This window comes from Tupaia chinensis, unplaced genomic scaffold, assembly GCF_000334495.1.
Source record: "Tupaia chinensis unplaced genomic scaffold, TupChi_1.0 Scaffold000355_1, whole genome shotgun sequence".
NCBI lineage: Eukaryota > Metazoa > Chordata > Mammalia > Scandentia > Tupaiidae > Tupaia > Tupaia belangeri.
Genome location: NW_006159850.1, coordinates 3,797,150 through 3,810,196, shown reverse-complemented (window position 1 = coordinate 3,810,196; position 13,047 = coordinate 3,797,150). Strand labels below are relative to the sequence as shown.

Below are 13,047 nucleotides of genomic sequence, written 5' to 3'. Positions count from 1 at the left end.
CCCTCGTCTCTTTGCTGTGGCTGGCGTTTGCAGTGCAGCGCTGGTGGTCTGGCCTCCGACCTGGCGGGCGGCGTGTGGCTGTCTCTCATGGTGGACACCAGAAGATAAGTGAACAGGTGTTTCCCAAGTGCCACTTGCTCAGTTAACTAAGATGCTGGTGATGGTGACCACGGGGGCGTGGTCAGGGAGAAATAATGAAACCCACCCTCGGGTGCAGGAAGGGTCAGGGTCACGAGCCCCTCAATGCACCCCTACCCCGTGAAACCCAGGGGCAGAGGGACCTCAGGGGAGACAGCAACAGCAAGGGACAGTGGCCCAGACAAAGGTGTGTGCAGGAGGGGGCAGGGCGAGAAACCGTCTGGTAGCGCAGCTGTGGGCAGCTGGGCCTCGAACCCCAGCCAGGCCCAGCTGCTCGGGTCCCAAGCCCAGGAGCACAGCGCTCCCCTCGCTTCTCTGGTCCTGCCTGGTGGAGTTACGCCCCAGGTTCTCTTTGGAAGTGAAGCTTTCTCTTTGCAGCAGGAACGCGATACCCATCTCAGACCACTTTAGTGTCCAGGTAGCTTCCTTGGCTGGAGTGGCTCGCTCAATCTCAGTGTGTGGCTTTTTCTCCCTCGCCGCTGTTCAGAAGAATCCTCCGACCCCAAGCCTGAAACGGATGAGATGAACGAGGTGGAGACAGCTCCCGTTCCTGAAGAAAAACACACCCGGGTCCAACCGAGGGTGTCCCAGCCTGTGAAGCCCAAGAAGACGCCCGCGGTCAGCTTCATGAGTGAGTCGGCCACGCCCTGCCTGTGGCCTCCCTCCCGGCCTCCTGATGGGGGGTGGCCTAAGAGGGCTCCACGGTGACAGGCAGCAGGAGCGAGGTGGGCGTAGCTTACAAAAGCACAGAAACCCTAGGATGTTTTAAAATGGTGTTTTAAAGTCAGTTCAAAAGCAGCTTCATGGAAGTCGTGCGTGGGTGGCGTTTTTTCCAGGCAGGTATTTTAAGGTTGGAGAGGACCCTGTGTTTTCAGGGGATCCTGGGCCGAGGCGGGAAGTTCAAGACCCTCAGAGGGAGCGCAAGGCGGGCAGCGGCCAGGCTGGCCCCTCTAGGTCCCGCTCAGTCTTCGCCAGGTGTGTCTCAGTGCCAGCTGGCCCTGGACTCCCAGAGTTGGTGTGTTCACCCACGAAGGGGACAGCTGTGCCCACGTCAGAGTGCCACGAGGGCCCCTTGCTGTAACATCACCCAGCGTCAGTAAGGTCTCCCTGTGCTTCGAGATTATCACGAAGCTGTCTCCAGTGTCCCCACTGGGCAGGAAGTCGGTGCTTCCTCCAAATTTCTAGAAATTCCTACAGGGACTGTTGGGCGCTCGCCTCCGGCCCCTGTGGGCTCCCTGGGCACCACACCCCTCTGCCTGCGCAGGGTAGAACCAGGGTCCTTCCGAGTTCCCCAAATGCTTCTTGGGGTGGTGGAGGGCATTTCTGACAGACGGGGTGGCCGGCCCAGCTGGTGCCCTGGTTTGCTCAGTTCCCCCCAAGCTCAGGCAGCATCAAACTGGACTTACCCCTGAGGACACCCCTGGGGCCCCCTTCTCTCGGAAAGCGCCGCCTTGCCCACTGGCTCGCCACTCCGTGACTCTGGACTCCCTGCCCCACCTCCATCGTTCCATCATTTGCTCTGACCACAGAACAGCTGAGGCCCGTCTGCCCGCACCTCTCCACAATGCACGACCATGCCTCTGCCCAAATTGCTGACCCTCCACGGCTCTGACACGCCCCTAGAAAGGCAGCGACACAGGAGAGCCAGGCGAGAGCCGTCCTGGCTGCGAGGCAGGGGGGCAGGGTGCCTGGCCCAGGTGATAAGGATGCGCCTTAGCACCTTGCAGGTCCTGCCTCCCGAGCCCCATGGGCACGGGGCACGTGTGTGGGCCCAGCACCGCCATGACCACGTGTACTCCCTCCCCGAGTGCTCACGAGTCCCTGAGCCGGGTTCTCCTAACTGTCCCCGCTGCTGATACGAGAAGTGGAGCCTAGCGTAGGAGTGAGCCCAGGGCCACGTGGCCACTGCCCTGTGGTGCTCTGGGACTCCAGTCCCATAGCCAAAAGCCTTGGCCACAGACCATTGCTCTTGCTTTCACTATGGCTGGGATTCCAGAATGTTCCGGGATGTCCCTCAGAGTGAGGAGGGGTCTTAGCCCGAGCTCACCCTCCTGGCTTCTGACCGTGACGTGTCTCTCTGTGCCCCCAGCCCAGATTGTGCGCTGTGACACCAAGATGAAGGACAAGTGCAGAGGGTCCACCTGCAACAGGTGAGCTGGCCAGCCTGCTCGGGGGACCGTGTCGTCTGCTCGCTGATCGCTGCAGGCAGCCTGGGGCAAAGGCCCTCGGCCCTTGCAGCACGGAGCGTGGGTGCAGGTAGAGTCAGCACCCCACCCTGCTTTGCGTCATGTCAGACTGCCATGACGTCGCCGAGTGCTCCGGGCCGTCACCCCAGGGAGGGCTCGGCACACAGAGGCCACCCCTTTCTGCCAGCCTGGGCCAAGCTTCCCAGACTGGGTGCCCTACCGAGCACCCCACCCTAGCTCCCACTGCTCGATCCAGGAGCAGCCGGGGGCTAGGGCAGGCTCAGCTGCAAGCCCAAGAGCTGCGAGGCCTGACCTGGGCTGTGTCCCTGGGCCCCCACCAGACAGACAGCTGCCAGTGTGTCCCTAGCACCTGCAGAGTGGCGTGGTACCACCCACTCAGGTGCTGAGGGTCTGCCTGGAGGAGGGAGCGTGCCTGGGGCTTGCTCTCACTGGCAGTCAGCAGCCCCAGGGGCAGCCGCCTCCCACGGCCCCTCGGGTGCAGTGGAAGCGGCCCCCTTCCTGTGGATCCCGGAGTCCGTTTCCCTGAAGTGGAGCCTAGTTATTTAAGCACAGGCTTCTCCTGCCCCCTGCCCCGCCCCAGGGACCTGGAGTTTGGTTTACCGGAACGTCTTGCTCAGATGCCGGCAGGAGTGTTATAACACAGCCCTCGGGGATTCAGGGTGCAGCTGAGCGCTGTCTCTTTCCTGTGAATGCCTATCTGCCGACAGGCCTGCACACCCACCGTAGGCATGGCAGTAACGAGCTGTAGTGCTGTGGGTGTTTGTACGGCTGGGCACCCAGCAAACTGACTTGCTCAGCAGAACCCTCTGTACCCAACCACAGAGCTGTTGGAGAGAGCGGTGTCAGATCTTGGGGAATGTAGGCACGCTCACCCCAAACACGCTCTCTGTCCTGTGCAGGTATCAGTGCCCTGCAGGCTGCCTGAACAGCAAGGCGAAGGTTTTTGGAACTCGGCTCTATGAAAGTGTAAGTGGTCAGCATTTCTGCAAGTGGCTTGCATGGGGTCCCCTGCCGGGTGGTTTTTTTTTTAATTTTTTTTAGGAGGATTTTGCTATAGGGCGCATGCACTTGCCAGAAAGACAGAGAGAGACAGAGAGACAGAAAGCGAGAAATCACTCCCCAGGGGGGATGGCCACGCCCCAATCCCTTCTCCTCCATCCTCCTCTTAGAATCTTGGGCACGCATGCACACCTGCCCGGCGTGAGTTTAAGTCACCGGGTCTGGGACTAGAACCGGGGTCGACTACATGGGAGTTTAGCGACATAGCCATTACGCTAACTGCTGGTCTCACCTGTCATGTGTTTTTAAAGGAAGTCCTAGGAAAAGACCCTCTTTCCACCCCTCAGTCAAAACCAATGTTTCTAGAATAATCCATGTGGTATTTACAGGCTTATAAGCCTGTGAAGCCACTTTTGGGAACAGGGACTAATCCTTACGAAGGCCGGTCTCTGTGGGGACCAGGGTTACATGCTCGACTGGACGGGGAGAAAGGGCTGTTTGTCGCCCTTCTTCCTTCGCAGAGCAACTTGGGTGGGTGTTAGGAGATAAGGGACAAAGACATGGTTATCGCGGGAGGCAGGCGTCGGGGCGGGGAGCTTGGCCTGTCCGCTCGGCTCTTAGTGGTCGAGGACAGACGTCTCGGGTACTTCTGACGGAGATTAACGCCGAGCACGCCTGCTCTCTCCCCGCGCCCAGTCGTCCAGCATCTGCCGGGCTGCCATCCACTACGGCGTCCTTGACGACAAGGGGGGCCTGGTGGACATCACGAGGAACGGGAAGGCCCCCTTCTTCGTTGAGTCTGAGCGGCACGGCCTGCAGACTCTGAGGTGAGCTCTGGACGCTTTCTCTGACGAGGACAGCGTTGTTGAAGCGTGGAAATGTATCGAACGTGTGAAGCAGCAGAAGACACACCGTAGCTCGGGGATCAGCCGCCAGCACATTCCACTCCAGTGGGCTCCTGTAAACCGACAGCTTTGAATCCTACTGCTCCTACTCCCTGTCAGACGAGCCACGGCACGATTAACCGTGTCCTGAGCTCATTTTCAGTTAGCGCTGTTTTCCCTCTCTCCCATGAGTGAGAGACTCAGAGAGAGGAGACAGGCACCCCATGGGATCCCGACGCCACGCTCCACCCCTGGTCCCCGCCAGCCCTGGATCGTGAGTGTGTGCACAGGCCCAGTGTCCTCAGGGAGGTCTCTGGCCACGAACCCGGAACCTTCCCACGTGGTTCAGCCTTGCAGAGCACTTCGCTGCTGCGCCGGCTCTGGCCACGAACCCGGAACCTTCCCACGTGGTTCAGCCTTGCAGAGCACTTCGCTGCTGTGCCGCCTCTGGCCCCAGTACTTTTATTTTACTTTCTAGAGAGTGAGGCTTTTATTTTTTTAAATATCTCGGTTCCCCCACAATGCCATGTATCCCTGGCTGGCTGGGCAGTGGGCCGATTGTCCTCCTGGCACACTTACTGGGCAGCTGTGTGGAAGGGGGCAGGCTGTGAACAGCAGGTGCCACTGGGGTGCTCCTGTGTCATTGTGTGGGACCAGAGGTGTCAGGTGACCTGGAGCCCAGGGAACCCACTGGGGACTCTAGGTCATACAGACTGGCTCCACGGCCTTCCTGCTGTGTGACTTCACCCCTGCTGGGGCAGTGCCCTCGTTCGTAAGGAGGGTCACAGCAGGACTCACGGCCCACACACAGCCTTCCACACCAGGACAGCCAGCCCACCGTGGGGAACGGGAACTTCCCCCGTGGCTAGGAGAGAGCTGTTTCCCCAAGCCCTCAGAATGCACCCCCCAGGCCCAGGTGCCGCCTCCCACCCTGGGCCAGGCAGGCTCGTCATCCCTGGGGTCATCCCCGGTCGAGGCTAATGCACTGACAGAGAAGCGTGGCTCTAATTCCTGCGTGACTCCCTGGATACTTAGGTAGAGGCGTTAGTGATGAGCGATTCCGCCATGGTGTGAGCTCACCTCGTGCATTTTAGAACATCGCTCTGAGAAGGGAGGGAGCCAGAGGCCTCATCGGGCTGTCAGAGGCGGCCCGAGGAGCCCTGCTCTAGGATGTTCTAAGAGCTAGCAGGCCCCCAGGAAGCCAGCGTGGCGTGCGGCGTCGAGGCCGTAAGTGAGATGGCTTCGGAAGCAGTGCCGCTGCCCTCACCTGCTGTCTCCTTTCGCAGCAAGTACAAGCCGTCCAGCTCGTTCACGGTGTCCACAGTGAAAGGTGAGCTGGCTGGCCTCGGCTGGTCGTGTCACACGGTGGTCCCTGGGGCTTCCCTGCAGGTGCCCCTTCCTGATTCGACGCCCAGCAGGCCTGCCAGTCTTTGTCCTCCACATCGGAAAGATTTTCCAGGGTTCCGAAGAGGTCATTTCTTTAACCGTTAATAGTTCCTAAACATACCTGTACCTGAAGCTGGCCCTAGATCGCCGAACCAGGAACACGGGCCAGGGGCTGCCAGCTGCATGCCACTCACACTGGTGCTCCGGTCGGGCGGCTCCGAGGCTTCACTGGGTGTGCGTGCGTGTGTGTGTGCACATGCGTGCTTTCTATCGCTTGGTCATGTCTGCCGGGAGCGTCACGTCCAGGAGGACTCTCAGACCTCCACGTGGGCTCGTGGAAAGCGATGAGCAACGTCTGCTGTGGACGGGAGCGGGCGAGTGGGAGTATGAGCTCTCCAAGCCCAGCTCTTCATGGGCTCAGGGCGTCCGCAGGGTGGGACGACGCGTGGGGAGCAGAGCACTTCAGGTTTAAAAATCGCCACTCAGAGAAGTGCCATTGGTCCCTGGGAACAGCTGTTGCTGGGGGTGTCAGCACCCTGACTTGCACATGCATGCACTTGGGCGGTGGCCGTGTGTGTGTGTGTGTGTGTGTGCGTGCCCTGTGTGAGGGCGTGGGGAACCCACAGTCTGGGCCATTCGGAGGCCCATTTCCCAGGCCTGACCATCCACCCGTGTCCCCTTCACAGTGCAGGACGTGGACTGCTATGTCACGGTTGCTCAGCTCTGCCCATTTAAGAAGCCCGTCTCCCACTGCCCAAGGTAAGGTGGGGAACAGTGGAGGGGGTGGGGCCCTCGGGGGTCTCTGGCAGGGGCGTCGCCTTCTTGCTGGCCTGGCTGGCGTCTGAGAGCCGGCACCAGCTGTCCGTGTTCAGTCCATCGCCCTGTGCTCACCAGGGCCCTCTAGCCCGATCCTTAGACGGCTGACTCTCAACCGGCCCTGCGGCGCAGTGAGAGAACCAGATTTCCCGGCCCTGCCCAGACCCGCCAAGCCTGGCGGTGAGTCCAGCGAGCAGCTGTGCCCCAGGACTGCTCTCCAGCAGCCGTAACTGAGGCCCGGCCGCGTCCCCTTGACGGGCTCTGCTCATCAGAGAGGGCGCTTCATTAGGAGTGACTCTCCAGCCTTGCCCCACCCAGATGTCTCGGGCCTTGTCACTAGTCTCTTAGCTCAGGTCTGTGCTGAGAAGGTCGTTCATCCCCTCTAAGCCGACATGTTGTTTCTTGTGCTTGATCTGTGCTGTCTCCTGTGGGCCGTGGGTCCCCTTAGAAGGAGCTGTGTAGCAATCAGCATTCCTGGGGACACAGCCCGGCCTTACACGTATATAACTGGATGTGCTTGGACAAACAGACAATTCTCAGCCGAGACTGAGATGTCGTCACCACCCCAGGGGTGCCCGCCCCCTCCACCTCCCGCCTGCAGCCCGGCCAGCCCCGTCTCACGGCCTGTCCCTCTGCCTTCCTGGCCCGGGGACCTTTGCTGTGCAGACTTCCAGGCGGCTCCCTTTGCTCCGCGTCCGCTCTCGAGCCTGGTCCGCGTGCTGAGTGCTCCGCACAGGCACGGCCATGTGGTCCCCGTCCGGGGCTGCATTGTGATTTGTTCGTCTGAACCTCAGTTAACGGTTTCTAGGCTGAGGCCTCGTAGCATGCATAGAAGGCGTCCTGGTGACCTTGGACTAGAAGAACCTGTTAGATCCCATGGAAGGGGACACCGAAATGTCCGTGTCTGGATGGGTGGAGGGGCCTCCATCGGTGAACTGAAGAGTGTCGTGGACGTGTCCCTTGTCATGCAGATGCTCCCCAGCCTCCAGAGGGACATGGGAAGGCTGAGTGCCCTTTGAACACAGCAGGCACCCTCCGTGGCTCTACCGCAAAGCGGTGGCCGTGGTGGGCATCCCGGTACCCGGGCTGAAGCGCTCTGGGGACAGCACAGCTCTCGGGCTGGGTGAGGTAGTCGACGAGCCCTGATCCTGGTCTGGAGACATGTGTGACCTCGGGGAACAGTCAGTGCAGTCCTCCAGGTCTGAGTGGGGACTGCCCCAAGAGGGGGCCTTGTCAGGAAGAGGGGCTCTGTTCTCTTCGCTACTTGCTGTCAGTGGGCCGAGGCTTTCTCTCTGGCTTCCCCACACCCTCCTCCACCTCGCCACTCCCTCTTGAATGTTCAAATGGGGCTAACATCCTTTTAATAGATTGGCCTGAACATTAAAGAGAAGTGGAGGGAATCATGTCAGTAAATACTGAGTACATGCATCCAAAATCCCAGCTCTGCCCCGCCGTTCCAGGAGCTGTAGGGAGAGTGTTCTCAGACTCCCAACGCCTTTTATTTTAGCACACACCCTTCCACGCACAGCACACGCACACGCGCACACTTGCCCTCCACCCGCCCCGTTCACATCTAAGAGCTGTCTCAGCCTCTCAGCCCCTTGGCCTCCTTTCTCCCCTCCAGGAACCCTGCTGCCTCGGGCCACGTGGCTTCCAGCTGCCATCTTGCTTTCTTGGCCCTGGGCTCTCGCCCATGGTGTTCCTTCCAGATCAACACAAAAGACCTTTTCTCGAGTAAAGCCTGTGCTTCCCTGGTTTGAATCTCTCAAACGCCCAGGCCCACCCCTTTCCAGCTTCCCTCCCACTCCCCTGTGCATCAGTAGGGTCAGGGCTGCGGGGCTGACAGCGAGCCAAGCCCAGAGTACTCTGTGACTCGCTGAGGTGAGGCCCTCCACCCTCTCCCCTCCACACAGGAAGTGGCCTCAAAAAGCCATTGATTGTAATCTCCAGTGTGCCCTGGCCGGCACCCAAGGACAGGCGTCCCACACTCATCCGTCTTAGGTCTTGGTCCTTTTCTCCTTCTTTGTGTGCGTCTTTCTGTAGGGACTTTCTAAATTCCATACACGCGGTTTAAAAAGAATGAAGATGTCTTTACCACTGCTAAGGTGGGAGAGTATTATCTTTCTTTTTAGAGTCAAATTCTTTCCATCTGAGAACATAAATCATGAAATCTAAATAAAGAGGACCAGGTCGGGGAGCTTCGTTTTTGCTGATCACGCTGTCACATGGCCGCCTCCTGTCTTCCAGAGTTCGATGTCCAGCCCGCTGTAAAGATGAGCCGTCCTACTGGGCTCCCGTGTTTGGGACCAACATCTACGCGGATGTGAGTACGCTGACCCCCCTCAGAGCTATCGAGGCCTCGGACACCACGCTCCAAGGTTTAGATACTGAAACCCGAGCTTCCATCCCAGTGCCCCTAGCTCACGTAGGCCACCCGTGTCTGCAGCCGCTGCCCCGTTCTCCTCTTATACGGGTGTTAGTCCTTCCATGTGCCCATCCCTATGAGTGAAGGTCCCAGTGTGCCTCATCTTATCCAATGTCTTCACAGTTCGGAGACTTTCATGCTTCACGTACTTCGCTTTCCCGATGCTTAATCTTTCCAGCTCTCCGGGGCTTCTGCTGTAGGGACTGGGCCACTCTGTCCTCTGCTTTCTGATTATGCACAGCCTTTGTTGAAAGCACATAGAAGAAAATACAGCTGGCCTCTTAACTCCCTACTTGGTAAGAAGTACTACTGGGTTGGAGTCTCGCCCATGTTCCTCTCCCAGTTTTAGCAAGGAAGCCTCAGCCTGCTTTTCTTAAGTGGACCCTCCAGAACACATGTTCCCTCAAGGTGTCCAGGATTTAGGAGTACAACCCAGAGGACACGCATGCTCTTAGCATGGGATTGCCAGCCGGCTGTGTGATCCCACACAGTGGACCTCCCTGTGGAATGGCCCACGGCTGGGGTTATGCAGGCCGGGACTTCCGGCTAAAATCCCAGGATTCGATCAGTGTCATTGGTCCCCAGCTAACTTTTAACCCGACCTCCCTTTAGCCTTGTTCCATGGCCCTCCCTCACGCACCACCTTCCGTCTGTCTGTCTCCATCTGCTGCAGATTCCGGCAGTGTGAGGTCACTGAGTTCTAAGGTCAAAGTCATTTTCATGACTAAGCTTTTGTTCCCATTTTTTCCTTTTCTCTTAAATGACTCTTCTTTCTCAAAACTAGTCAGCTAAGATGTACATTCAAAAGTTAGAATCTTTATGAAAGAGTTAAAGTAGATCAATTGTTACACTAAGAGTTTAAATCAAATTCTGCATTGGAAAGACAGACTGTTGCTTTTAAATGATTTAAACATAATGAGATGAACATTCCAGCCAAATACAGACAGAGCGGAGTGGGATTGCTACCCCAGAGGGTGGGAGTTAACGTAAATGCACTGGTAGGTTACTCTGCGGTGGCGTAGAAGGTGCATTTTATGAAAAAGATACGAAAATCGAATCTATGCACCAAACAACAGCCTCCGAGCCCGCAGCCAGCACTGGCAGAGGCGAGCTGAAAACGGAGGTGTGTGTGGCGTCAGACTCGACCCTGCCCTGCTCCGTTCTCCCCCGACAAATTCACCTTCCCTCGGAATCACTGCACAAACAGGTGTGTGGCCAAACCTGTGAAGCCTCTGATGAATGTGCCCACCGGGCTTTGTGCTTTGGGGACCCCGATGTTCATACAGGGCTCTGCGCACCGTGATTGAGAGTTCACTGAAGGAATACATATGCGAAGATACTACAGAGTCGATGCTTAAATGGCTCTTCCAAAAAAAAAACATGAGGAAGGGAGGGAGGAGAGAAGGGAAGGGGACGGAGGGAGAGGAGGAGGAAAGCCCCGTCTACCTCAGAAGCTCTTTCCTGGCCCTGGTTTCTAGGTCACTCGGTGTTCTGGGAAGTGATGTCTGTTGGAAACTGTGAGAGAGGCTTGTTTGGGCGCGTTGTCTCCAGACCTCTGAAGGGCCGTGGTGCCCGCAGTCCCGCCTGTGCACCGGGAGCGGGCTTCCTGGCAGACTCCTCACTGGGAGAGCTGCGGGCCGGAGCAGCAGCGGGGCGTGGCCCGAGCTCAGAGCCCGGCCCGGCCGCGACAGTGTTGGGCTGTGGGGAGCCTCTCCACTCTCGAAACCTCAGGTTGTTACCCACCCTCCCGTCTCGGAGCTGAGGTGGGCTCTCGCATGTGTTCATGCACCAGAAACCCTGAGGGTTGCTAAGGCAGGTTTTCCGGGTCCCAGAAGTCACTGATTCAGCAGGTCAGGGGTGGAGCAGAGTTGGTGTCTCCTCTAATAGCCAGAGGGCAGACGTGGCCACCAGAGAGAGAGGAGGAGAGGGGACAGCCCCCTCCCGTTTCTCATCCTGGCGGGGTGCTGGCCCTGCACGCCTGTGCCCTTGCTGGGGTTTCAAGCCCCAGGGCTGATATTCGAACCGTGGTCAGCCATGTGGACTCAGCTTCCTTAACCCTGTGCTGCGCACTCACACCTGGCGGCCCGGTCTGACCGGTTTCCCGATACGGGTGCTGCTGCGCGGAGACTGCGGAGTTGACAGTCCTTTGGGAATTCCCACAGTGGCAATGGTGACAGTGGCGGAGATGGTGGTGTTCGTCTTACTGGGGAGAGCTTTCGGGCACTCCCAGGGCACAGCCTGCATCCGGCCCTTGGCCTTCCTCAGCTCCGCCTTTTATTCCTGTGTAGCCTGGAGTGCAGCTTGCTGGCTCCAGGGGGCGGCCCTGGCTGTGCCACTTACCAGCCGAGTGACCTTGGGCAAGGGCCCAAGTCTGCCCGTGTGCTGAGAGGGACTCTGAGTCCTGATGCCCAGGTCGCAGGGACGGCGGCATCGCCAGGGCCACGCACGTGGACTGCTTAGCGCCGGGCCTCGGCAATGGTAACTGTGACGCTCCCCCACACCACGGAGGAACCAGTGGCCGGGGGCCTTCCCCGCCACTCAGCCCAGCAGGGTCAGTCGCCAGCCTCTATGCAGATGTGGCCTGTTAATAAATACGAGCACAAGGCATCAGGGCGAGCAGGTGGAGTAGTGGTTAAGGCAGTGGACTTGCACATGGCTGATCACGGTTCAAGTCCCGGATATGGCAGCATGCCGCGTGCCCAAAATCCCAGAGGAGGATGGAAGAGAGGAGATTGTGGCGTGGCCATCCCCCTGGGGGTGATTTCTCACTTTCTGTCTCTCTGGCATGCACATGCGCCCTACAAGGCATCAGGGCGAGCAGGTGGAGTAGTGGTTAAGGCAGTGGACTTGCACATGGCTGATCACGGTTCAAGTCCCGGATATGGCAGCATGCCGCGTGCCCAAAATCCCAGAGGAGGATGGAAGAGAGGAGATTGTGGCGTGGCCATCCCCCTGGGGGTGATTTCTCACTTTCTGTCTCTCTGGCATGCACATGCGCCCTATAGCAAAAATTTCTCTAAAAAAAATAAAAACAAAACAAATACGAGGCGCCTTCAAAAGCTCATAGAAAACACGCAGTGTGAAAACCTAAGCGTGGACTTCAAAGTGTGCCTCAACAAAGTGAACTGCACTTTAAGTTCATTCTCCACGCGCTCCGGGTCAGTCACATGCAGCATATCACACAGGCCCTGAGCAGAGGCGGCAGACACCATGACGCCCTGTACCTCAGAAGCATGGTGACAGGAGAGTAGGGAGGAAGGAAGAGGAGGAGTGAGGCAGGGCGTTGGCCCCACCAGCGGTCAGAGCAGTGCCCGTTGATAACGGGCAATGGCCTGGCCCGTGGCGTGAGAAAGATCTGCCCATGCCTTGCTGTTAGCACACAGAAATGTCCAGCTCTCGGTGCCCAGAATCCCTCCAGGGATGGGCAAAGGACCAGCACCGCGGTTGCCAACCAGGGCCTCATGGCACCTCTGGTCAAGAGGATGCCTGTCCGCAGCCAGGGCCTGCAGAGCTTAAGCTGCTGAGTGCAGAGGTCAGCCGTCCTGGGCCTGGCCCCGGGCCTCACGGTGCTGGAGGCAGCAGGCAGAGAGAGCAGCGCTGGGCTGGCGAGGACGCGTGCTCGCTCAGAAGTGCACCCCTGCTGACGGCCACAGCGGAGGAAACAGACCCTCCTGGTCAGAGGGCGGCTGCAACCTCAGGGCCTCGCCCTGGGCTCAGGAGCCCTGTCCTTGTTCACGGGATGTATTTACTGAGGAAGACGAGGGTGTTTGTGTGGGATTAAAACACGCCTCCGTCACGTGGTGTCCGTGGTGGAAAGCAAGGAATGCAGTTTTGAGACTTTGGTGAGACCGTCACAGCGACATGGACGCCCAGGGAAAGGGCAGGGCGGCTCCCCTCTTTCTGCTTCTCTTGTGACCTGGATGTGGAGGGCGGGGCAGCAGCTGAAGTCTGAAGGGCAGAGCTGTCCCTCCAGGGCTCGCGCTGTTTCCGAAAAGCTGCAGGTCGGGCTAGGTAGCAGTCACCGCCCAGGCTGGTAGGTCCCCCTGGCATTTTCCGGGAGCCCCCGTCGGCCTCCCTTGCACCCAGTCTGGAGTCTGGCGGCTATTCCAGTGACAACAACGGGACAGTAGCCGGGCTGGCACTCCAGGTGCCTGGTGGCTTCTCAAAGTGCCCCCGCCCCCACCCCTGCATT

General features: G+C 58.8%; 1 protein-coding gene across 1 annotated transcript in view; it reads left to right on the top strand.

Moving 5' to 3' along the window:
- CRISPLD2 (cysteine rich secretory protein LCCL domain containing 2) overlaps positions 1 to 13,047 on the top strand; it is a 56,050-nt gene that overhangs the window by 24,538 nt on the left and 18,465 nt on the right. The window contains exons 8-14 of the mRNA XM_027773444.1: positions 626 to 769; positions 2,228 to 2,288; positions 3,245 to 3,311; positions 4,041 to 4,171; positions 5,515 to 5,558; positions 6,301 to 6,373; positions 8,678 to 8,753. Coding sequence (XP_027629245.1) covers positions 626 to 769; positions 2,228 to 2,288; positions 3,245 to 3,311; positions 4,041 to 4,171; positions 5,515 to 5,558; positions 6,301 to 6,373; positions 8,678 to 8,753 — 596 coding nt within the window. The remainder of the gene's footprint in view (positions 1 to 625; positions 770 to 2,227; positions 2,289 to 3,244; positions 3,312 to 4,040; positions 4,172 to 5,514; positions 5,559 to 6,300; positions 6,374 to 8,677; positions 8,754 to 13,047) is intronic.